At 38.2% G+C, this 27,463-nt stretch overlaps 1 protein-coding gene across 1 annotated transcript; it reads right to left on the bottom strand.

Moving 5' to 3' along the window:
- Positions 1-4,881: 4,881 nt before the first annotated feature.
- On the bottom strand, positions 4,882-20,728 carry LOC122648552 (palmitoyltransferase ZDHHC12-like). Its single transcript, XM_043841764.1, has 12 exons — positions 20,541-20,728; positions 20,327-20,461; positions 15,947-16,013; positions 15,682-15,760; positions 15,529-15,591; positions 8,367-8,463; positions 8,152-8,235; positions 6,176-6,216; positions 5,574-5,639; positions 5,342-5,401; positions 5,097-5,148; positions 4,882-5,001 (listed from the first exon to the last, which is right to left on the bottom strand). Exons 1-12 carry the CDS (start codon positions 20,692-20,694, stop codon positions 4,892-4,894), a joined length of 1,008 nt encoding a protein of 335 aa, XP_043697699.1. The 5' UTR covers positions 20,695-20,728; the 3' UTR covers positions 4,882-4,891.
- Positions 20,729-27,463: the final 6,735 nt, after the last annotated feature.

Here is a 27,463-nt window from a genome sequence, read left to right as displayed (position 1 = left end):
ACTCAGAGGGGACATTCATCTCTTCATCCACTGTGGAGGATGATATTTGGTATAATGCATTAGGTTTTTGCCGCAAATGCTCTTGATATGTTCTTAAAATGATCATAGGCGCCGTTATCACAATACACTTCCTAAAATCATATCCCATCCAAAATGTATTTACAATTTACAATACTCGCAGTGCTTGACTTTACATTGATTAGATCCCTCATGGAGATGGAGTATACTGCTTAGCTGCTGTGGATTCAAAGCTCTTTTTTCTGGTGGAATTTAGGGAGGGAACCATCAATTATTCAAATCTTTTTGTGGAGGGTTGAGAAGCAGATCGTGAACAGAACGGTTTCTGATGCAGGTCAGGAGTACATCACATACTCCTTCAAGAAGAAGAGCCAGGCCCAGCTCTATAGGGGCCGAGTCCAGCCCACCTGTGGGCTTAGTGAGCTATTTAGATTTTAATTTAAGAAGTTTAAATAGATTATAACTCCCTCAGTTGCATGGGAGGTTTTTCCCTATTAGGATTATGTTTCCTTTTTCAACTATGTTTTGTTATTAGCAATAGGATTTGATTTCATAGTCTGATTAGGATTCTGTTTTAGTTTTCAATATAAAGCTTGTAAGAGCCAAGGGCTCCATACGATTTGAAGAAATAATGTTTGAAGTTTATTCATTAGAGCTGTGTGATTCAGTCATGTTGTGAAGCCTTGGATAGTGAGATTCTGATCCAGTTGGTTGGAAGCCTTAGTTATCCTTCTTCTCTTTTATATACTCTGTTATACTACAAACAAGTTACTGATTTGAATCTTCTATCGATTGATTTTGCTGTGTCTTGTTTGATTCTCTAATTCAAGTGGTTCTAATCTGGATCTTCAATTGCTATTCCTAAGTATTCTGTTCGAATTGGATTTAAACATAGATTATCTGATTTCCTAACCTGCGATTACCCTGTTTTAGCCTTATTTTCAGTCTGATTTGTTTAATAACCTTAGACTGAGCTGTCCATCAGATCAATGTAAGACTTGGGGCCATTCAAGGCCTTCCAATGCAGTCCTTCGACCAGGATTTGGTTAGAATCAGATCCCTTTATTTGTTGCTATTAATTTTCTCCGCAAATCTGTCCTAGTTCATATTCCTGACCTGAAGTTTTCAAAATACTTTTAATCCAACTTTAGATCTGAATCATCTTTTGGGGTTTGAAGTAATTATTTATGAAGGGAACTAGATCAGCTTTCTTGGCTGATCTGACTCTCTGATTTTGATTAACTAGAAATCTCTTATTTGTTGGATTTTCAGTTTTAGATTTGAGTAATGGCTCTTTTTAGTTTAGAAGGAAGGACAATTAAGTCAATAGAGGATATATTCTAACGTTTTTGGTCCCAGGTTAATGGACTGGGTTTACTTATTGAATATTTTGGAAAGTAGGAGTGGCATGCGTAAATATCAAAACTCACGGGTGTTTTTGTAAATAGTTGAAAGCTCAAGGGTACACACACACACACACACACACACACGCATATATATATATATATGTATATAGAAAAACTGGTCCTCCTCCTCCTCCTCCCTTCTTCACAGTCCATGGCGAGCTCCTTCATTTGCAACCAGAACATGCCCCACCCAATATTACTTCCCTTTGTAGAAACCATAGCACCCGTGACCCTAACACATTTCAGCAAGAAAGGTTTTCATCCAAAACTTAAAGATATCTCTTCTGTTGCCATCACCAGCCATGTTTGTTTTAGAGTCCAACCAAAAGATCAACTGGGAGTAACAGTGGAACCCTATTATCCCATGGAACCAAAAGATGGCGAACTTCAGGCAAAATAGTAATAGATGCTGCTGAGACAGTCATCAAGGATCTTAGAGTAATCAAGTCGGTGGGACCAAAAACGTTAGAATGTATGGTCTATTAACTTAATTGTCCTTCCTTCTAAACTAATTAGATCTGATTCATCTTGTTGGATGTTCAACCTTGACCATTTAATCATATTTATATTCTGAAGATAACCTATTCTATTTGTTTTGAGCCGATTGCTAGAATTTCACCTTCATCTGAGAAGGTTGACTTTTCTGTTTTGGATGACTTGGGGATCTTGTAAGAGGGGTGTTTAGTCTGAAACCCTGGGTTTCACATCCTACCTAACCCCATCATCCTCCCTTCAAATAGGTTGCAGAGGTGAAGCTTCCCTTCAAAAAATGTAGTAGACTAGAAACACCTCTACACAGTGGTACACTGGTAACCACCACCTCCCCCCCCCCCCCCACCCAAAAAAAATATATATAATTGTAGAAAGATTTTGAATTGTCTTTTCCAGGCAGCATCAAAGTCTAGTGACATTTTTCTGCTGTACCAGAAAGGGTATGGATGGAATGAAGTTTAAACAATTGATGGGTTTATGGCTTGGGAGATCACCAAGGTGCTACAGTTAAAAAAAAATGGCCTTATGTATGTATGACAAAAATTTTCATGCATGGCCGGGTATGTACATCACCTGCATTAAAATGCAGTCTAAAATGTTATAAAAACTCCTACCTCAGCTATTTGATGGAGTTGATGGGAGAATCTCCTGTGTATGAATACCTTCTCCTATATGTATTTACAGTTGTTGCAAGTTAAGGTTGTTTATTTAATTTTCCTTTGGAAATTTGTGAACTGTGTGCGGTCAATTAGCCTGACTGTATGAAGTAAATATATTTAGCAGCTCATTATGTGAAATTGAAATTGATCATTTTAAATAGTTCTGATAGATCTGTTGCTTTTTCGTTTTTATATTATAAGCATTGGTTAGGATATTTATATTCTAGGTTTGGCTGGAATTGTAATTGATCCTTTCAACTTCCTTATGTCCATGGTTGTCTGCAACTCCAGAAGAAAGAAACAAGAGCGAATGGTTTCATTTTGGGTTGAAGTGATTTCCAATCTAATTCTTTTCAATATTAGATCTAGGTTTGTCATACAAGGTTCAAAATCCAGGTATCAGACTCTGGATCGGTCAAACTCAGCTTGGATCGGTAAATAATGACCAAAATCCAGGTTTCACTGGATCAGACTTGGTTCGATCAAAAATATTAAATTAAAAATGGGTCTGGATCGGTAAAATTTTCAAAAAACAAAGGTCAAAAAGCCCAAAAAATATGGCAAGTATCGGATCGGCCGATCCAACAGAGTTGAGTCAGTTAACCGATCCAGGAATACCTTGACGGATCGGTCAAATCTTGGCATTTTTCATGGCTGGTACTGACCCGAGATTACGAAACGTGTTGTCATATCTTATGAAACATAATAGTTAGTTTCATTCAGTAAAACATCTTAAAGAAAGATTGAAGATCTGGGCCTCTCAGCCTCTCAGGTGGTCACCATGGGAACCTGCAACAGAAATGTTCAGTGGCTAAGCTCGCAACCTAGAAACCACCTTTCCTTGTGGAAGCTATTAATCCTTGGATCAAGCCTCTTGTCGTTCTGATATCTCGTCAGATTGTTCTGATACAAGATTGAGTCAATCTCGATTTAACTACTTCAGAAATTCAAGACATTCCTACAGACCTTCTTCCTCCTGGATATAGCTCTCCTCCAGCCTAGGCGGGAGCTGGAGGGTTCAGCCCAACAAAAACAGGGGGGGTTTGGGGGGAAGACTTGGATCCTATCTGTGAAATGATCAAAACCCATCTTGTTTTGCTGGGCAGGACCCTACGGCTCCCACCACGGCTAAGAAGAGCCAAATTGCTTAAATAAAAAAAAAAGGGTGTTCCCAAATTGCTTCCTCCTTCTCCTCCCAAGTCCCATCTGCCCCCTTGATTCAGTCAAAATGAGTTCCTAGGGCCCAGTACACTGATTCAGCTTTGTCTTCCGGGATACATGGATCGATTTCGAATTATACAATTTTTTGAATACGCCCCTTTTTTCTTTCATTTTTTTTTAATGATCAGAGACGTGGTTAGTATAGAAGAATGGCTGTTATATAGCTGAACCAATGACTGTATTTGTCGTGCTTCAAAAAAGAACTTAACTCTTATAGAGGTGAATGCTTGAATGCTTGATCTTGTTGGTTTTGACTGGAAGTCAAAAGTGGGTGATTTGATTATGCAGTTCAACTTTCAAGTCTGGAAAGGTGTCAAACAACCTGGAAAATAGCACTACCCTGCCACCTCCATTAAAGTTCATATTTGCAATATGGTGATCAATGTGTTGGTTTTGACTGGAAGTCAAAAGTGGGTGATTTGATTATGCAGTTCACCTCACGTCTGGAAAGGTGTCAAACAACCTGGAAAATAGCACTACCCTGCCACCTCCATTAAAGTTCATATTTGCAATATGGTGATCAATGTGTTGCGTAAAAAATAGACTGCTACCACGTTAATACCACTAGTTTTCTTTTTGAAGGGGGAAGATCTACATCTTATTTGGTATATTCACCTAAAAACAATGGGGTTTATGTACAATGGTTTACATGGCACGAATTGGATGGATACTTGGGCAATTGAAGATACGGTCATTGTTTCCCTTTTCTGGCTGGAAGTTCACCAATGATTCCTATACGTCCAGGTCTCGTATTCTCTCCCCAGTGGCAAAACTTGATCAAAGCCTCGTCAATGTTCTCCATTGTATCAGAAAGCCTTCTTTCATGTGCCTTAACACTCCATAATAAGCAATCTCCTTCAGCTAAGCTCATTTGAAATCCTCCAAAGCAAAAAACCTCCTCTATTCCAATCTTTTAAAAGCTTGTTTCCTATTATTCCATTTCTTCTGTCTAGGTAGATAATCTGGATCATGTACACCCTCATGATCCTGGTACAGAAAACCAGCAATGGGCCAAAGGCTCTGCTCCCCCCCCCCCACCCCACCCCACCCCAAAAACCCAATAAAATGCCTCATCTTACCCAAGCATTTGGATCTTTAACACGTGCACCAAAATTGGCTCTTACTTGCTGCCAAAAACTCCTTCACATTGCTTAATATACCTGTGTCATATGGATTCCTAAACTTTGTTTCAACCAGGGTATGCCCTGAAGAAACAAGATAACATATTTAGTTTGTAAGCCCAACCCCAAAAAATTATTGTGAAGTTGAATCCACACAGTTCCCCCCACCATGAATTTACCTGGTTGACACTGTACAGTGAGTTGGAACTCTGGATACTTCCTCCAATTTATCTGCAGACAATTCTGAAGTCATACTCACAAACTAAGGGTGCAGAGCACCAGATGTAATTTTGATGTTCTGCCTCTTGAATACCCATAACATGCTGAATCTGAGGATCACATAAACTGGCTGTGATCTGATCCTCAGGACCCTCACAATTGCCTCTAAAGAATTCAATGAAAAAATTGGTTCATGTGAACTTACCCACTCATCAGTTTTGATGTTGAAACATATACAATAAATATGCCATGTGAGGAATACCACCTGTCCATTCACCAAATCAAACTTCTTAGATAGTCATCAGACCTAATTGCCATCATGAATCCATTACTGGCACATGTTGATAAGAGCAAACTTTTCTGCAGACAACAGAAATAAATAAACAATAAAGAAAGGAACACCTTCTATAGAACTTAGTTGTTTTTTTCCCACACACCTGCCATAGAACTTGAATAAGGCAGAATAGCATTGTACTGGTAGCCAAGTTGCTAGCTGGATTAGACTGACACAAAATCAAAATTGTAAAAATATAATCAGGTGCTGTGAAGTTTCTTATGATTAGTTGTATGATAATTTGGCAAACGTTTTTCTACACTGCCCCACTTGGTGAAGTTCTCTAAGCGGGCCACCTATTTCTGCCACATGAAGGGCTGATCTAGCTATTCTGACAGTTGGATATCGAGGGAATGGCCTGGATTTGCCATGTGTCAATTTTCCCACCAAATCAAAATGCCCCTATGTATGTTCATGTATTTCTATATTTGTCAGTTCTCAGCAGTCCATTTTTTGGTGTGCACATCAATACTTGATTTTGCCACTTGTCCAACTCTAACTGCAATGACTTGACTGTTAGTAGGGGCCCCTAGGGTCCACTTGTCCATAAAATTACAGCTGTCAACCTGCCACGTCACAGAACTAAGGCTGGCTTGGAGAATCCTCCAAATCGGCCCAACTAGAAATACCACTCCCTAATCAGTTATTATGGAAAATGATTCATCTGTAAAATCAGGGGTCAAGGAATAAACTGCAATTATATACCTCCAATACAGTTTCGCCAATGGACCGGGAAACCGTGATAACTACAATCCAGAGTAAGAAGGTAACACTGCATCAGAATATAAGGACAAAGAAAAAAGAAAACACAAACCATTAAAATGAACTAACTTTGCCTTGGCCTTCAAAAGTCAAACTTAACTCAAATAGCACCAGGTAAACAAGGAATACCACACCAAGAATCATACCAAAACATTGTTACAGAATATATTATCTAATTTAAATAAATCCCTTGCCGCTTACTAAGGAAACCTTAAACCAATCCAATATGCTTGCTGTATATTATGTCCTTATGCATACTTTAGAGAGCTATACCATCTCTCATCACGTATCAGTTCCCTCGGACCATGCCTTCAGTTGACTCATGAATTGGCATTCAGACTGCTAGCCCACGTGTAAAGCATTCCTCTCTTGCCCACCCATATTCCACCCCCCCCCCCCAAACCAAAAAAAAAGAATGGGGTTATAGTAATCTGATCAAAATCCCAAAATGTTGGATTTTGTTCTGTTTACGAGGTAATGGAATCCAAACGAAGTGCATAATAAATTCATGCCTTACAAAGGGAATAAATACATGACTTTTGTGGATGGAAAAGAAATGAATAATAGATATGAAAGAAAAAGACCAATCAAAGAAGTAGGAAAAGGTCAAAGAGATTGGAAGAGGAAAGTGATACAGAAGCAGTTTATTATTTCAAAAAGAGTTCCGTGTATGGGAAAGAAATAAAGAATAACGAGGAAAGAAAGAGAATGAATACAGAAGATGCAGGACAAGGATGATAAGATATTGAAGAAGGTAAGAAACATCAGGGAAATAACATAAGAGGTTAAGAATAAATTCGTTGTTTCTATTTTGGGTTTCTCTTTGGCTTTGACTTAAACCACTTCAGAAAAGATTTTGGTTGAGCCATGACAAAACAACTAACCAAGCCCAAACTGAGATTCAAAACCTTAGGATAAAGTACCCAAGAATAATATACATCATTCCTGTATTGGATGTGTCACAGATTAGAGAACCCACTTGACTAGCTGTACTAAATCCATGAATTCATGCTTGGTTTTGTTTTCCCATTTCTCATGCTTGTTCCACTTCCAACCACAAAAAACAAAAGAGGAGATGCGGCATTCAATCAATTTCATGAAAATATGAATATTAGTCTCAAAATTTCCCAATGCAATTTCCTTCTGTCCTTCATTTGGCAGAAAACAAGTCTTTTCCCCCTTCTTTTCTAGTCTTAAAAAAAAATGCCTAACTATTAAACTCAAAACAAATGAAACAATAGCAAGCATCCCAAGGATGCACTAATCTAATGAACTGAATACTCTAACCCATACTAATCATCTAGAATCCAGGACACAGCACTATTCTATTAAGCACTGCCACTATGGAGATCAACTAGACAATGCCATGATATTGTCTGTCATCGTTTTAGAGCTATAATAAATGATATAAGCACATGATGTACAAACATCATAACTACTAAGGGAGGTCATCCCCACCCCTCCCCAAAGAAAGAAGGAAAGAAAACCTAATAAAAGTATATTCGCAATGCTTCATAGATCAAGAGTAGCACAAGGATGCTCTGCATTTAGCTCAAATAAAACCTATACGATCATTTGACGATTCCTTGCCTCCAATAAAATATTAAACATTTCATCTGGTTTAACAACAGCCACATGACTGGATGATCCTAAGCATCCAAGGTAAGTTTAGATGCTCACCATCCAAAAGTGACATCAGATTGTGAGAATCACAAGATGGGTTTAAATTTAAGCCTAAACAATTTCTCAGATCGGACCTGATACAAAGAGTGGGTCTAACTCTGCCTGGGGTCCATGGCTAGAGACAGTTCTAAGTAATGACACTTTATGGATGGATACATTTAATTCAATTTAAATAACCAAAAGGTATGAAATAGAATTAGATATATTTCAGATGATCCACCCAATTTATTACTTACATTGAGTTGACAACATTACATAAGATGCCTCAGCAATAATAAATCCAACTAGAAGAGCCATAAACAGTGCATGATTTTTTTGACCTGCATAAAAGAATGTCAACTTCATGATTCATAGAATCGCATGGGTAAATACCATGTAATAATGTAATAAATAACTTGGTTGTGTTACAAATAAAAAAATGTACAAATATAATTAAATGAAGGATAACCACCTATACAGTTCCCAAATGCAGGACAGTGGTGATCAAATCCCCATATGTATGCCTTACAATGCTTGCAATATCTTACCCTCCTGGTTAGAGGATATCCCTGTAGAAGAGAGGAATAACAGAACTTTAAGCAATCTCAGATGAATTTTCATGCCTTTTATGTCTTGCTGCATTTGATGACTGGACCAATAATAATCTGATCACAACCATGTGAGGTTTATCAAGATGTGGGCACGGAATGATTCAAGTAAAAGGGAGGAGCATGCACTGTGCCAGGAATATATTCTTGTCAGTGTAAAACAACATGGTAACTTGAAAAGTTCTAGAAAACAGGTTGTAAAAGGTTTTTGGCATTTTCACCCTATTGGCTTCTAGCACACAGGACATGCACACACACACACACACCAAAAAAAAAACCCAGAAGGAAAAAAGCAGTGACATAAATTAGAGGACCCCTAGAAGGAAAAGGCAACAAGCTTTGAAATGAGATAGTGGACTTCTAGTAAGAGCTTCAAAATATTTCAGATTAGAGGACCCCTAGAAGCTCCAAAATATCATACTAATTCACAAAATCCAACAAAATTGTTATTTTAAAACAACCGATAGCTGTCTTAACGGGTAAAGATGATGTGTTTTTATATCGAGAATAATAGCATTTTTCTTCCCAAGGTGATAAATAGATCCATCTCAAAATGACACACAAATCTAATTGTGGTCAACTACAAGAATCCTGCTTAAAGCCATACAAGCTGTTAGCTCATGAACAATCATATATCTCATGCTTCAACCTAGGTCATCTTTTGACTTCCTGAAGTTCAATTTGCAGAAAGTCATAACGACCTTCTGAGGCAGAATTTGTAACCCTCAAAAGTTATCTTTGCACATCAACGCATATAAAAAGATATACAAACTCATAAGTCATATCAAAAGAGATATAACTGATTTTGAAGCTTTTTTTTTATTTAATTATTAATGATTCTATTAATATAAAAGAGAGACATATAAATATCAAGGGCTACCTCGCAGCCAGAGATCACATAAAGATAGGAAAATACAACAGAACGGAACCCTCCAACACTGGTTACCTGTTCACACACATTAAGATGTTAGTGCTCGTATGTGCTTCCAATGGAACAAGATGTCATAGAAGAAGCAAAGACTAATACAGCTGAGTCCATGATACGTTATTATTTGGCTGCATCCAACTAATGACTATGACTGAATGTTGCCTCACAATTATGCTTCTATAACCCTCATTGAAGCCAAACTATGACTGAAAGCAAGAGACAACCAGCTCAGCTCTGGAAGAATCTCCCCCCCCCCCCAACTTTTGTGACAATGAAATTGTGACAAAATCTCAACAACCAGAACATGTGAGGAAGAACTAAGAAAAAGAGAATCGAGAGAGAGAGAGACAATGGAGATGGAGAAGAGGGAAAGAGAGCTAGAACATGATGGAGTGAATGCTCTATCGTGACTAGCTATTCCTTTATATTATCCAATAACCAACTTTCAGTAGGGATCCTACTAAGAGTGTAAGAACAATTACAATAGAAGCAAATAACTACTCAAGTCTAATTACAAAAGGTAACTACTAAAGGGACAGAACAACTAACTACAAGTAAGCTATTAGACATGATCCCAAGGTACACGGTTCCATGGAACATCCATGGAACACAACCCCACGATTACACACTTCAACATCCCCCCCCCCTCTCAAAGGCTCCAGCTTGGAACAACAAGAATAGATATCAACAGCAGAACCAGTCTTGAACATATATAGCGGTCAAAGAAGCCAGTGAGCACAGAGAGATATTCATTCTGGTACCAATACCAACTCAAGCACACCAATCATCAGCAGCAATAGTAGAGAAAAATCTTTGTGTTGAATAAAAACCCAAACAGCAACAGCAACATCATAAGCCCTTCTCAAGGAAGGCAAGTAGGAATTTTCATAAAGAAGACAGATGAAAGCGCAACAGAGGTCGTTGTGACACTGGTGAAAGTTCAGTATAGGTTACTGTGGACCACTGATAAAATAGGTTGCTGCAGACCAATGATAAAAAAGCAGTATAGGTTACTACAGACCACTGATAGAAGTGCAGCATAGGTTATTGCAGACCATTGATAAAAGTGCAGAATAGGTTACTGCAGACCACTGCTAGCAATATAAGGTTGTTGGGAACCACAAAACACAACATAAGGTTGTTGGGAACCTCAAGTAACAGGATAAAGTTGCTGCTAAAAAGTAATTATCTGCTGAGGACACCAGCAGATGACACGAACAAGCAAATAATAATAATCTTCAGCTGATTTTACTAGAGCATATGACAATAATAATCTTCAAATACCAGATGATAACTCCAATTTCCCCCTCATGTGTAGCACTACACGTGGACAAATAATGCTGAGAATGTAATAAATGACAATCCATCATCATAGGGAAGCAAGAATCAACATCACGAAAGATCAGCAAATAAAATCCCAGATAGGCCAGATTCAAACAATCTGAGCAAATAATCTCCAATAATAACAACAGCAAAACGGTGGCTTCCCAAGGAAAGAACCAACATCCAATATAATATAAACAATACGCAGCATCCACTTATGAGTAGCAACAACATTACTCCATGCAAGTACCAATCTCAAAAATTGCAACCCCAAACTGATGTGATCTAAGGCCCACTAAAGCAATAAAATGGCAAATATACAAGACCAATGGCAAATCTGTAATTGATTGCAAGCTTACCAAGAGGAGTGGCAGACCTGTAATTAACCAGAATGTCCAAGGAGGTACTTGGCAGGTAAAAAGGAATGGCAAACTTGTAATAAATTAGATTTTCCAAGTCATATTTTGGTAAAAGAGAGAGGAATTGATGTGGTATTAAAAATTATAGCTTAGGGGTAAACTTGGAAGCAAAGTTAAGAGAAGGGATATGAAAGAATAACTGTAGAACTGGAGGGTATTTTAGGTAATGAAAAAAAACAAATAAAGAAAACAGAGTTAAGAGGTTAAACCAGGCGACTACAACTGTCTTCAACCTACGAAACAAGCAGCCAGCGGACATCACAACATCAGGCGAAGTAGCAGCAACACTGCCTCTCGATTGAAAGGAGAAGGTGGGGAAACCAGGTTGCCGCCTCAAATCTTTGCAGCGCCAGCTAGAGTTTATCTATATTCAGGAGGAATACGTGATGGACGAGCCACTACACTGTTGCATTCCTGGTTTGCAACAATATTCTCCCGATCAGCTGACTCGAAAATAATAGCCTGAACCAGGCCTGTGCTATGTTCCATAGTTGAATACTTGTCAGCAACTTCCTTACTCCTCCAAAAGGTGATGTTCTCAAACCGGATATAAGAAAGGCCATCGTGGGTCCCCAATCTGAAATGCAGAAGTAGGAGGAGCAACATGAGAAGCTACAATTCCTTCACTACCACCAGAGAGCAAATAAGCGTTTCCGACCTCCTTGAAGATTTCAGCTTTGCAGACATGGATCAGAGCCTCAATGGCCCAAATTGCCGCGAAAGGTACAATAACAGCTATAACTGACAGAATAGATACTGCAGATCCAAGAATTGTGAAATCCATGGCCATGAAGCACACACCAACACACAGACGGACGATATTAAACTCTGAAACAAAAGCAATAAATTCAATAATATCAACCAAGGACAACAATAGTTTTCTGCAACAGGTTCGACAACCCTAGTTTTCATGTTTCAACAACTAGGGGTTTCAGATTTTTTTTTTTTCCTTCTTCTTCGTCACTCTGATACCATGTGACAAAACCTCAACAACTAGAACCTGTGAAGAAGAAGAAGAGAACAGAGAGAGAGAGATGGAGATGAAGATGGAGAAGAGGGAGAGAGAGCTAGAACACGATGGATTGAATGCTCTATCGTGAGTCCGTGACTACCTATTCCTTTATATTATCCAATAACCAACTCTTAGTAGGGATCCTACTAAGAGTGGAAGACTAATTACAATAGAAACAAATAACTACCTAGGTCTAATTACAAAAGGAAAATACTAAAGAGGCATAACAACTAACTACAACTAAGCTATTAGACATGATCTGATGTAGATGAGCCACTTAGAGGGGTTATTTTATTAAAAATAAGCTTTGGGTTGGGTTATGTAGGTGTTGGGCTTTTGATCCCATGGGTTTACTTTGCAATTGGCCAATTTAATGAGCCTAAAATATGGGTAGAAAGTAGGAAAACGGAATTTATTTCATTAGTTTAGTTAGAGTCCTGTTTTGAGTCTATTTCCTTTATTATTTCACTTTCCTAATCAATTTAAGTTACCTTATTAGTTAAGGATAGGGTTAGGCCTTTCCTTTTTAGTGTCTAAGTCTATTTTTTAGTCTTCTGCACAAGTTTGTAATGGAGGCCAGCATTGTACACGAATTTGAATGAATAGAAAAGTTGCTTATGCAATGTTGAAATTCTAAGATAGGATAGGTGAGAGGCCCATTCCATTCCCCCATCCCCTTCCATCGATTCTTAAATTCAAACCCTAATTTTGTTCAAATCGATCTCAAGAGTGCTACAAGCTACTGGGATTTCTTTCAACTGATTGTCACATTGATTTCTTGAAGATTACTACATCAAGATCACTGCTGCTTCAACATGTTACAAATTTGTCGGTTTTTATTTGTTACTTCAACCAAGGAAATTATTCCCTCATTTGACTTCTCATTGTTCTCTTGGTTCCCTCATATTATTTCTTGTTTATTGGAGGATTTTCTATTTGATCCTGACTAAGATTAGACCTATTCTGGTTCTAGTCTTACATTATAATCCCATGGTACATTGTTCCAAAAACACAACCCCACGATTACACACTTTAGCAGAAACTATTTCGATTGATGTACAATGCACACAAGCCACAAAACCAGGGGAGTTTTACGGTTAGGGAAATTTGCATCACATACTCTTTACACCTTCGTGTGATGCAGGTTCATCATAGAAATTGGCTTATTTCTTTAGAAATAGGCCTAGGGTTGGGTTATATACATGTTGGGCCTTTGTTCCCAAGGGTTTTCTATGTATTAGGCCACTTTAATGAGCCTAAACTAGGGGTACATAGGTTGCATACGGGATTAGCCCAATACTTAGTTTATTTTTATGTTTTTTTAATTGAACCGGTTCAAATTGGTTGCATCCAATTGGTTCAATTTAAGTGGTCATGTGACAACTTAAGTGGTCATGTGATGTAAGTTGGGCTGGATTAGGACTCTATAAGTCCAGCCATGTTTTGAGTCTATTTCCTTTAGTATTCTAGTTTCCTAATCAGTTTAAGTTACCTAATAGGTTAGGGATAGGGTTAGGCCATTCCTTTTTAGTGTCTAAGTCTATTTTTGAGTCTTCTATATAAGTTTGTAAGGGAGGTCAGCATTAAATACGAATTTGATCAATAAAATTTAGCTTTATGCTTGCTGCCATTGCTGCTGCTCTTTGTGAGTGTATATCCTTGTGGATCTCAAGGTGGATAGGGTGGGTGGACTCCTGCGACTCCTTGTATCGTGAAGATCGGGAGGTTTCTTCAAGTTATCAAGCTGCTGCCATTGTTTCTGCAATTCAGTAAGTTTGAACCTGCACTTTGTTTTAAAACCTTCTTCTGCCTAGCCATTCCCCTTTCATTAGACGTAATCCACACACCCCCTCCATCCATCAAACCCTAATCTCTATTAAACCTGCAACTCCTACTTTAACTAGGACTCCCTCATAACTACAGATCTGACCATCAATTTCGAACCACACTTCCCAGCACACAACCCCCACACTTCTCCCTACACTCGACCATAAACCCAGCTCATAATTCCCACTCTATCCCCTCCATTCCTCCACTCCATTAAAACCCAAAACCTGCAACTCAATTCTGTCCAGAATTGCAAAATTTTAAAGCCTTCCCAAATCCTATTATTTTTATCCCATAATAACCCCCTAGACCTGCATATTAAACCTATATAAGACCCATTCCCAAATTCCCATCCTAAACCCTAGTGCTGTCCATTCGAACCAGCAACCCCTTTTGCTATTGATCCTGTTATCTGGCTCCTAGTAGGTCTCCTACCTATCTAGGACTACATTATCGTGTGGGAACATTTAAGGTTAAGCCTTGAGGTGTCCTCCTTAAGGCTTAGTCTGGTTGGAAGGGAAATAAAGGGAAGTGAAATGAAATTAAAACTAAAATGTTGAATTGATTAGTTAAATGACTGTGTAATTAACTCAAAATATTCCAAGTTTGGCTATTGGATTTTACTAAAAACAAAAGGGCGTCCCAATGCATGAGGCTCAGTAACTACAGGGTCTGAGGAGGGGCAGATGTACGCAACCTTACCCTCGCTTCGCGGAGAGTCTGTTTCCTTGATTCGAACCCGTGACCACCAGGTTGCAATAGAGCAACCTTATCGTTGCACCAAGGCGCGCCCTCTAATTAGATTTTACTACATTTTGCTATGAAATTCCTTGGACTAAAGAAGGGAAATAAAGATCCCATTTAAAAAGTTTGATTATCCTATTTAGCAAGAGTTTGAGGTAGTTACACACTCATAATTACAAAAGCTTCCATTTTCTTTTTAAATTGATCTCACTTCCCTTCCCTTCCCTTCCGTTTACTTGCAAACAGATGGAGCCTAAGTTTCACTTGGAGGTGAGACTCGGATCCCCTTTAAAGTTTAAACACTGTTTAGAACAATATCTTTAAGGTTAAGCCTTTAATTTCATTTAGAGCTAAGAGTCAGATGCCTTTGAATACATTGAAAACATTATTTACAACAGTTTGATAAATGAACCAACTCATCACTGCCACTTAATAGTATTAGATACATATAATGAAGAAACCACAGTTTACGAGAACCAATTACATGAACCTAATTCCAGAACATTCAAAGCACACACATGTTCTGCAAGAAGCAATAAAGAAATAACAGCCAGCTACATAGTATGAATAATCCTATCCAGAGTATTTTCAAAGAGATCAGGCAGAGTCAATTTTCAAATCTATGAATCCATAAAGGCAATTTGAACCTCAATGAGTAACGAGAGGGAAGCTGTTGTATTTTATAAAATCGATGTAGCGTAACCAAGACCTGAAAGCAGTACCTGCGAAGTAGAAGAGAGAGGAGAGAAAGAGACATCAGACTCGAGCTGTACTGTCTCTTCTGCCTCTTTACTGTGTTGCTCATGAATTACATGACTTGGTGAAAGTTCCTCTTCCTGCACAAATGAATAATTAAGTAATGTGCTTTAACAGTTGTACCAATGAAATCTTAAGTAATACATTTTACACCTCAGAATCAAGCTTACTTCAGAATCTCTATTCCCAATGATCTTGTCTAAACCAGAAGATTGATGGGTAACCAGACCAGGATCACTGCATAGAATTCTGCCAATAAGACCATGCTCATCAGTGATCATCACATCTGGTTAAAGCATCTTATTATACCAAACATTAATTCTTTCTTGTGTGAACCATGAAGAATTTTGTTGTTCTTATGTGAGTGAGAAAAAGAGAGAGAGAGAGAAAGAGATCCCAAAAGAAATGTCTAGTTGCAAAAAAGGAGAAACTTACCTGTAGTAACCAATCATTAGCAGGGAAAGCTCTAAATTGAATACAACATCTGAAAGTGATGGTATGGCTGCAAGACATGATGAGGTCAGAAATCTTTATGATGTAAATAAGTCAGTTAGAGGGCTTATTTTATTGAAAATAAGCTTTGGGTTGGGATATATGTGTTGGGCTTTTGATCCCATGGGTTTATTTTGTAATTGGCCAATTTAATGGGCCTAAAATATGGGTAGAAAGTAGGAATATGGGATTTACTTCCTTAGTTTAGTTAGAGTCCTATTTTGAGTCTATTTTCTTTATTTTTTCACTTTCTTAGTCAATTTAAGTTACCTTGTTAGTTAAGGATAGGGTTAGGCCTTTCCTTTTTAGTGTCTAAGTCTATTTTTGAGTCTTCTATATAAGTTTGTAAGAGAGACCAGCATTGAACACGAATTTGATTAATGAAATATTGGCTTTAGCCTTTGTTAAAATCCTGAGATAGGTTGGGTGAGATACCCATTCCCTTCCCCATCCCCTTCCATCGGTTATTGAATCCAAACCCTAATTTTGTTCAAATCGAGTTCAAGAGTGCTACAAGCTGCTGGGATTTCTTTCAACTGATTGTCACATTAATTTATTGAAGATTATTACATCAAGATTATTGCTACTTCAACAGGTTACAAATTTGTGGTTTTTTTATTTGTTACTTTAACCAAGGAAATTGTTCCCTCATTTGAGTTTCCGTTGTTCTCTTGTTTCCTTTATTCTTACTTCCCATTGTTCTCTTGTTTCCTTTATTCTTACTTCCTATTGTTCTCTTGTTTTCGTTATTCTTACTTCCCATTGTTCTCTTGTTTCCCTTATTCTTACTTCCCATTGTTCTCTTGGTTCCCTCATATGATTTTTGTTTCCATTGCTCTCTTTCTTGTTCTTTAGAGATTTTCTTTTTGATCCTGCCTGGGATTAGACCTATTCTGGTCTAGTTTTACATTACTTTACCACAGAAAGTCATATATTATTATTAAAGGAACTTATCTTCAGATTATAAAACTGTTATATAGCAACTCAATAAGTCAGAGGATGATCCAGAGGACACATAGTTGGCTTTCTTTTGTTGGGGAGGTGGGGGGGAGACAAATACACTTCTGGACATGAAAACATAAGAACTGTTGCTTTCCAGAAGTTCTCTGTCTCTCTCTCTCTCTCTCAAAAGGTTTTTCTTCACATTCCTTCTAAGGAAATAATAGATTGTTGGGCACCATTGCTGAGGTTTTTCTTTCCATTCCTTCTAAGGAAATAATAGATCGTTGGCCATCATTGCTGGTGGACATCACTGAAGTTTGGAGGAACTACAGCAACTGTGACCTACTAAAGAGATCCAAAAACAATAGTGCTGTCCAACAGATAATTTTTTTTTCCTGGTTGCAGAAAAAGATTTGAGATGCATGAGACAAATGTATATTGTTTCAACTGCATATATACATAAATAAATAAAAATTTTCTTCGCTTATAAACATAATTAAGTCGAAATATATCCAGACACAGACATTAAAAAAAAAATCATTGAGCCTGTGTTGCCCACAGCAAAGTTCCGAAGATGTAAAGGGAAGAATATATTGATGCAAAAGCATGATGCTGTGATGCTTATTCCACCAAATGATCTCAGGCCGGTCTTTTCCTTTCATAGGTGCTTGTATATTTGAATGTTTCCCTTCTCCTTTCTCTTTAATAATAGCCCTATTAATCCATTAAAGGATATTATAGTTGAGATTTAGGTTAGGAAAGCAAGTAGAAGAGAGGGAAGAAGTTGAAGGAGGAAGAAGAAGAAGGAGACAAGAGAGATGAGAAGAGAATATTTCGGTTGTAATAGTTGTGTTAGAGATTATTCTCTCCACACCTATATTACTCAAATGACAACTCTTAACATATTACATCCAACCTCCCTAGGGAGGTAAAAGGTAAAAATAAGAAAAAGAAGAAATTACATAATAAGGGAACTAGATAAGGTCCAGTTCCTAAAGTATCCTTAGGACATAAAGTCTAATAACTCTAACAATTATGACTCATGCTCAAAAAGAAATAACAACTTCTTAAAATACTACATTAAGGACTTCATGAAATGTAATTTTGATGACCCAGATCTGTACCAAACACATCTATTTTATTTGTCACACCAAGTCTCAATCAATTCAGCACATTTTCTGAATGTTATGAATAATATGCATGGAACTAACTAGATGTAATGTTGATGACCCAGATCTGTACCTAACACATCTATTTTATTTGTCACACCAAGTTTCCATCAATCCAGCACATTTTCTGAATGTTATGAATAATATGCATGGCACTAACTAGTGCGCTTCAATTAACATGTATGTGAGGAATTAAGAGGTTCCATACAGATGATCACACATCCGGATGCACATTATATGTTCAGATACATAGTACAGAATGTGTGTTAAGGCTAGACATTCATTTTGGAATTAAATACAGTCAACATAGTTGATTGACATAGCAGAGGACAACATGGCACATGCAATACAGGCACAAACTAGGAACCAAACAGATGGGCATAACCTAGGGCAAGTTGTGTATTGAAAATTCAACCCATTGAATGGTGATAACTGATAACTACTCAAATACACTATTTCTCGGACATTTTCCTCCAAAAGATCCATTAATAGACCGAAAGATGTGATGAAGAAGACAATCCTGTTGGATTGTTTATGAATACGTGTACAACAAAAACTTAGCCTTATCCCAACTAAATGAGGTCCGCTACATGGATCCTTGCCCTCCAATCAGCTCTATTTGAGGTCATACTTGATACAAGGCCAAAGCTATACATGTCTTTCCTCACCACTACTAGGGTCATTTTAGGCATGCCCCTAGCTCTTTTAGTTCCTTCAATCTGAATCAAATTACTCCTTCATGTTAGAGCATCCTAAGACCTCTGAAGAACACGGCCATGCCACCTTAGACAACTTTGTCGTAACTTATCATGTATCGGGGCTACTCCCAAATCAGCTCTAATATGGTCAATCCTTACTGTATCCTTCCTAGTTTTACCACACATCCATCTCAACATCCTCATCTCCACTACACTTAGTTTATCTATATGACACTTCTTAACTACCCAACATTCTACATCATACATCATAGCCAGTCAAATGGCTGTCCTATAAAATTTTCTTTTAAGCTTTAAAGAAATACGTTGATCACACAACACTCAAGATGTACCTCTCCACTTCATCCATTCTTTTTTTTATTCTTTGAGATTTAACATCCTCTATATCACCTTCTATATTTATTATTGAGCCCAAATACCTTTAATAATCACTAGCAGAATCTCTATCTCATCAATTTTCACCATCTCATTTTTTGTCTTAGTTAGTGTAACTAAAGTTACACACCATGTACTCGGTCTTCATTCTACTTATCTTAAAACCTTTTGATTCCAATGTTGATTTCCACAACTCCAACTTAGCGTTATCATTGCTTTTTGCTCATCCACCAAAACAATATCATCAACAAAAAACATACACCAAGGAACCTCATATCGAAATTCCCTAGTTAAATCATTCATGATAAGCGCAAACAAATAAGAGCTTGAAGTTGATCCTTGATGTAACTCAATTGTAATTGGGAATTCACTACCTAGACTACCCGCGGTTCTCACACTAGAAACCACACCATCATACATATATCTAATTATGTTCACATGTTTACTTAAAACACTTATCTTCTCTAGTACATGCCAGATTGACTCTCTAAGGATTCTATCATACGCTTTTTCTACGTCAATTAAGACCATATGGAGCTCCTTCTTGCAAACTCTAAATTTTTCCATGAGCCTCCTAAGTTGATGGCTTCCGTCGTAGATCTATTTGACATAAAACCAAATTGGTTCTCCGAAATAGTAGATTCTCATCTTAGGTGGGTTTCAGTAACCACCCTCTCCCATAATGTCATAGTATCTCATTAGTTTTATGCCTCTATAGTTATTGCAACTCTAAATGTCACCTTTATTTCTGTAAATCAGAATTCGGAACCACAATACTTCATTGTTTATGAATACTTGTATATAACTACTTAAGAATCGCCCCTCCCGGGGAGAGGGAGGAAGAGGTTACTTATTTCCAGAATAACCTACATAAACTGCAAGTTCACGAATCGCCTAGTAATGCTAACACAACTAAAAATTTCCATTACAATTAAGCAGACACCATATGGTTATTTACAATGACAGGAACAACACGTCCACACCGATTTCAAAGTCGCTCGGTGGATTTAACGTTTATGGCAAGTATTTCACAGGAATTAAGACAAATTCCGATTTAAAAAGGGGAAAATTGAAGTAAATAAACAAACCATCCAAAGCATAATTAACGGCAAAAGACGTACCTTCTCGGATAACTGCAACATAAACTCCCCAAATAAACAGGACATTGAAGAAGACAAAAGCCGGAGCAGACGCATGAACACGAACAAGCCGCCTGCAACAACCGCCAAAACCTGTAACAGCTAAGAGGAGAAGAGCTGCAGGAGGAAGGAGGAGAACGTCAAAGCTCAAAATTTTCTTTTCTTTTGGTAAAAGAGATAGAGAGAGGAAGAGAACCTGAAAGTGCAAGCTTGGCGAGGAAAGGGAAGAAAGAGAAGTAGCAAGGAACCATGGCTAGGGCGAATTGGGAGAGGAGAACAAAGGTGAAGGAGATGAAAGATGGTAGAACGAAGTTCGACAAAGGGGTATGGTGAGGCCCTAACAACACCATTTTCAGCTCCAAACTTGTAGCCAGCCAAATAATCAAAGTTGCTAGTGTTCTGCGGCAAACCCCTCTCCTAGTCCCTCTTCTCTTATTCTGAGTCTATCTCTCCACAGGCCACAGCAGCCTAAGCTGCTCCCCATTTCAGGACCTCCAGTGAGTATACCGTTTCAACTTTCAACAGATCTGACCAACACTGAAAGAGGCACAACCCAGTAATTCGAGGACAAAGTGTCTCTCTTTCTTCTTTTCTCTGGAAGGGATTGCAAGATCTGCAACTCGTCCAGGCTGGACTTGGGCTTTATAGACCCTGGATCCAGCCCAAATCCCGGCCCATCTCGATCTCGGGCTCTAAGCCCGAGATTTTAGGGCAAGATTCAGTGGGCTTGGGTTTTTTTAGACCTAAGTTGCAGTCCTACTTATAAGGGCTTGACATGGTTTTAAATTCGAACAAATTTTAATTTGATAGATTGAAACCAAATAATTATAATATTTTTAAATAGTTTAGATTGCAAGATTTTAAACCAAGCTAAACTTCAACCCCCCCCCCCCCAATTCATTTGACTAGTTAGCTACATTTTCCTCTCTAAACTTTGGATTATACATTTAGTTGTGTCATGTGAAATGGTGATGTGATAATTCCAATCATTGTACCTAAGGAAATCATACAAATTGATCATGTGTTAATTTTACTTTAAAATTATATCATATATTCACATGTATTATAATTTTCCTTTCTTATTTTTAATAGCTCATTTTTTTAAGGATAAAGACTGTTAAGGAATCTCGTTCAAATTCAAATTTGAAAGCTTCCGCATGACCTGGTCATACCTTATCAAGATGTTTGTAACAACCTTATCAAAAAACCTTTTGTACAGGAAGCATTAGTAATGCTCCCCTAGATTTAATATTCAGCAATATATGGGGTCCAGCTCCTCTTCTATCGAGTACAGGCTAGCGCTACTTTATTATTTTTGTTGATGATTATTCCAAAATCATTTGGTATTATTCATTTTCTGCTCGTTCTTTGGTGCCTACTATTTTTTAACAATTCAAGGTCATAGTGGAAAAACAGTTTTCACTTCCAATTAAAGCCTTCCAATCAGCCTGGGGAGGGGAATTTCAAAAATTGAATAAATCCCTTGTTCAATATGGAATTATGCATCAAGTTGCATGCCCTCACACCCATGAACAAAATGGCGCCGTTGAAAAAAAAATTCGACATATTGTTGATATTGGTTTGACACTATTGGCCCATGCATCCCTACCTCTCAAATTTTGGTCCTATGCGTTTGAAACGGCAATTTACTCCATTAATAGATTATCAACAGTGGTTCTCAAGCAGAAATCTCCTATCCAAGTACTTTATAAAATAACACCTGATTATACTTTTTCAAAAGTATTTGGATGTGTCGTATTCCCACTATTACGACCCTACAACTCCAACAAATTTTCCAACCGTTCTACCCTTTGCCTATTCCTTGGGTATTCTCCTAAACATCATGGGTACCGATGCCTAGATTTAATTCAAGACCGCATGTACATTGCTAGGCATGCACGCTTCATTGAAGATATGTTTCGTTATGCCACCTTCTCACCTCCCACTATAAATTCAACACCACCCCCTACTCCTTGGCTCACAGTCTCAACATCTAGTTTACAATCTCCAAGGGCCCTTGACACATAAGGTATGGACACACGATTCCCAATAACTCATCACCTCTCACCACCAAACTCTCATATAAATTCACCCCATTTGCCTCATGGTGATAATGCTTGCACCCCACCCCAATTACATAACGTGTGTGACTCTATCACTATGGAAAGTGCTGCAGGTGATGTACCAGCCCCCGCATTAGTGGTGTCTCCAGCCAACAGGCCGCCTCCTATGGACAATATGCACACTCATCCAATGCAGCTTAGGCAAAATCCAAGGCCGTCCACCAAGTACCCATTACCTTCGGCACACTTTACCGAGTATACAATAGAGAGAGAGCCCACATGCTTCACAGATGCAAACAAAAATGCAAAATGGAGAGAGGCAATGCAAGAGAAATTTAATGCTCTTCTGAAAAATGGGACATGGTCTTTGGTTTCTCCATCACCAGACTACAATGTGGTAGGTTCAAAGTGGGTGTTCCAAATAAAAAGAAGGGCTGATGGAACGATCAAACTGTATAAAGCACGGTTAGTTGCCAAAGGCTATAACCAACAAGAAGGCATCGACTATACAGAGACATTTAGTCCTGTGGTGAAACCCACCACAATTCATACCGTTCTTTGAATTGCCATGGCCAACAATTGGGAATTGAGACAACTTGATGTGAGCAATGCTTTTCTACATGGTGTCCTCAATGAAATCGTCTATATGTGTCAACCGGCTGGTTTTACTGATCCAACCAAACCCGACTTTGTCTGCAAGCTTCATAAGTCATTGTATGGGTTAAAGCAAGCACCACGGGCGTGATTCCAACGACTCAGTTCTTTCCTACTTAGTTTGGGATTTGAGGCATCCAAAATTGACACGTCGTTATTTATTTTCCGTCAAGGATCTCATTGCCTGTATGTCCTAGTGTATGTTGACAATATTGTGATTTCAGGCTCAAGTACGAGACTGTTGGATCAGACCATTTCATTATTGCAAAAGGAATTTGCCATTAGAGATTTGGGCAAACTACACTACTTTCTAGGTGTAGAGGTCCTTCCTCATACAAATGGTTTAATCCTTTCGCAACAAAAATACATCATCAATCTATTAAAGCGAATAGGAATGGAAGGGGTGAAACCAATGCATACCCCTATGGCCACAAATAGCCGACTATCTCAAGAGCAAGGAAAACCAATGGATGATGCCACATCGTATTGAAGTACAGTTGGAGCTCTACAATATGCGACATTGACAAGGCCAGGTATTTCCTACTCTGTCAACAAAGTATGTCAATTCTTACAAACTCCCACAGATGATCATTGGCAAGCAGTTAAAAGGATATGAAGATATCTAAAAGAAACCGTCGGACATGGTCTTCTCTTCACTAGGGGATCCTCAGAATGTCTCCAGGCTTACAGTGATGCTGATTGGGCCAGTTGTCCCGATGACAGAAAATCCACTGGTGGTTACGCAATATTCTTGGGTGACAACTTGATTTCTTGGATTGCTCGAAAACAACAAACCGTGGCTCGTTCATCGACGGAGTTAGAGTATCGTGCCTTAGCCAATGCCACTGTAGAAATAATTTGGCTTACATCTCTTCTTCAAGAACTTGATATAGCACAATCACAACTAAGGGTGTCAATCTGAAACCGTAACCGTATACCGAAACCGAAACCGCCCGTGTAAAACCGTACCAAACCGCACCGTTGCAAAAATGGTACGGTACGGTATGGTCAAATGGTATTGACCACGGTACGGTACGGTAACAGTTTTTACGGTCATACCGTCGATATGTACAGAAACCGTACCGTTTTTTAAACCGTACCATTTTCGTACCGTATGCATACCATTTTTTGCATCGTATATATACCGTTTTCATATTCATACCGTTTATAAGAATCAAATTTATACCATTTTTTGTACCGTACATATACCATTTTTATACCGTACCAAAACCGTACCATATATATACCGTTTTCATACCGTACCAAAATCGTACCTTAGCGGTACGGTTGCGGTATTGAAAATAGGGTTCTTAAACGGTATCGGTATTGGATACCTATTTTTGGTACCGTACCGAAATCGTACCGTATTACCGAAACCGTACTGTTTTACAAGTCTAATCACAACCGCCAGTATTATGGTGTGACAACTTGGGTGCCACCTATTTGACTGCCAACCCTCTCTTTCATGTTCGAACCAAACACATCGAGGTGGATTTTCACTTCGTTCGTCAATTGGTAGCACAACGAAAACTGGATGTGCGCTTTATCTCAACCATAGATCAACTAGCTGATATTTTCACCAAACCACTCTCTCGACAACGATTTGAATATCTAAAGTCCAAGTTGAAGATTTGCGAACGCCCCTCTACAACTTGAGGGGGGTTGTTAAGGAATCTCGTTCAAATTCAAATTTGAAAGCTTCCGCATGACCTGATCATACCTTATCAAGATGTTTGTAACAACCTTATCAAAAAAAATTTTGTAACAAATTTTCAAAAACCACGTGTGGGAATCCATTTGTAAACAGAGTTTTATAAATACAAATTGCTACTCATTACAAAGGGTAAGCAAGAACTCAAAACAAATCTCTCTCGTAACTCTTATAAAGACAAGCACACAACTGCCTGATACATGCCCCCACACAACCCTCTCTCCTCATTTAATGCGTGGGCCTCCTATATACGGTTGTAGTCTCCTCCAACCCTAAAGCCTTAGGGTTGCTTGCATTATTTTGAGCCAGTTGGGAGATCTCCATGTGATTGCATCTGACCATCTAGTTGTGATGCCTACATCGGTGGGTGAAGCACCTATTGTCAAGCTGACCCTTTGTTCAGCAAAAAGAGTAGGTTTGACTCAAGGATTGCTAAGTGTTGGTTAGGTATCTATCGTCTGCTTCTATGGTGCCTCCCCATGGAATATCTTCCGTGGTTAAAGATATTCTATTGGTAAGAATGATTTTGCTTATTACAGTTTCCGTCATGTAATTAGGTCTGAAAATGTGATTGCCCATTCTATTTCTAAGTGGACTATTAGCTTCCCTAGATAGGGTTTTTTATTTTCCTCATTTTCAAAGGACCTTTTGAGAACTGTACAGTAGTTTCTGCCTTTTGTGACTTCTATATATTCCCCCCTTCTCCCTCTTTGAGGGGCTTTTGCACCAAAAAAATAAAAGTTGCATGTGTATCCCTCTCTCTTTTTTCTATTAGGTCTCATTTGTTTCATTGATTTTTCGAAGTTTTATTTTGTCATGTGATAAACTCTGTTAGACTGAAACTTAACATATGAATAAGAAACCATGGGGTCTACATGTCTGTGAAATGTCATCACCATCCAACCTTCCATATGGTAAATAATTGTGCTATCCTTGAATTTCATAGTGGATGTGTAGCTCAGGAAAAACAGTCCTACTATGTGTAATAAATTCTTATACTAAAGTAGTAAACCATATATATTTCTCATATTCTAGAGGTGAAAAAAATATTCCTCATAAATGCCACTATTTTACATCATATCCAAAAAAGGATCAAGTTTCCCTCCATCCACGGTGAATGGGATCCCATTCGTTGAGGGGCAGGAGAGGGTGGGAATGGTACCAGGAGGGTATTTTAGAACATACTAAAACCCTAAAAGGGGTTTGTGAACCCTAAGATGATGGATGGAGAAAATTTTTGTCCTTCAATAAAACACCACAAATTGAAAACCCAATTAACCATAATTCAACAAACACTAATGTGATGTTTTTTTCTTTCATATATATATAACAAAGCACCACAAGAATGGGTTAAATTGGATAAGAGTCCACAACTCTCTTTTTTTGGATAAACTAGATTCCACAACTCTATTTTGTTCTTTGTGTGGACTAGGGAGTAACTCCTTTGCCTTTTGAGGCCCACCCCCACCCAAAGCGCACTGGTCCCAAATAAAAAGATTGTTTCAAACATTCAATAATCAACATGATAAGAAGAAGTTTGTGTATGATAATGCATACAATTATGGATTTAGTGCACAATATTGGATTGGATATCAGCTATTCTAGAAACCAATAGAATATTGATACAGACGACATGGATCATCCATATCGAACAGTTTTACCCCTCATTTTGGATAAAAATTGAGTTTTTTTTTATTTTTACTGTTTTACCTTTAGTCCATACCATTTCATTGATATAAGATCGATCAGGTATTAAGATCAGTATTGATCAATCTATTCTTATTCCATACAACAATACACACAACCATTGATTTTTTTTTGGTAATACAACCATTGATTGGAAGATGATGATCCATGGTGCACCCCTTCATCCCATCCGACGGTTATGTGCATAATCATGCATCATGCACAAAATCTCTTCCCTATATATATAATAACAGCTAATTCTATTAAATATTTTGCAGAATTATTGGAACAACGTACGTTGTTTCCCATACATTTCCATGGAAACAGGTCAGCATGTGATTCCCATTCCATCTTCAACTCATCAGCAAAACTTCCGCTCAACAGCTACACAGAGGACAAGACAGTAATAGTTGCTTCCCACCTTCTCTGCTTCATTAGAAAAATCCGAATACAGCAACGAACAAAACAAGACAATAAAGGGGTTTCCACCTTCCAAGGTGGGAATGGGATCCGGTTCCTCTCCAGCGCAGGGATTCGCTCCAACATGTCTAGCACGGTTTTTAAGAGCTCGACACGTGATCGAAGTGTTGTTCCAACAACGGAGATGAATGTACACCATCCAGTTGAAAATTCTTTTTTTCCTCGAGTGTGCATCCATCTTTGACGTTGAAATGGCACCTCAGCCACGTGTCAATACTTGAGAATGAATTGATGGATGATCATTTCTATTGCAATGTTAAGTTGGAAACATTCTTTCCTCGTCAAAGGGAATCTCGTGTACATCATTAGCACTAGCAAAAGGGGATTTTTATATTGAAGTATGGGGTTAATCTCGATTATTAATTGTGGATTATGGTCGGTTTATCATGTGAAGTAATTTGTTAATAGAGGATATAAGCCCCTTGTATATTAACCATCTGATAGATGCCCTCTCCCGTGCTCCCTTTGGTTTGGTGTAGGCATAGTTTGGAATTTCTAAATTTCGATGGGTTAGCTCGGTTTCGA

This window comes from Telopea speciosissima, chromosome 1, assembly GCF_018873765.1.
Source record: "Telopea speciosissima isolate NSW1024214 ecotype Mountain lineage chromosome 1, Tspe_v1, whole genome shotgun sequence".
In the NCBI taxonomy this organism is placed as follows: Eukaryota; Viridiplantae; Streptophyta; class Magnoliopsida; order Proteales; family Proteaceae; genus Telopea; species Telopea speciosissima.
Note: the sequence above shows the minus strand (reverse complement) of the source record. Positions and strands in the feature narration are given on the sequence as shown.

What these genes read in the sequence shown, in the direction of transcription:
- LOC122648552 (XM_043841764.1), bottom strand. Translation starts at nt 20,694, where the DNA reads ATGGTGTTGTTAGGGCCTCACCATACCCCTTTGTCGAACTTCGTTCTA. An exon ending in TTGGGAATAGAGATTCTGAA is followed by an intron (nt 15,592 to 15,681) that starts GTAAGCTTGATT and finishes TCATTTGTGCAG; the next exon opens with GAAGAGGAACTTTCACCAAG. An exon ending in GTAAAGAGGCAGAAGAGACA is followed by an intron (nt 8,464 to 15,528) that starts GTACAGCTCGAG and finishes TCTCTTCTACAG; the next exon opens with GGATATCCTCTAACCAGGAG.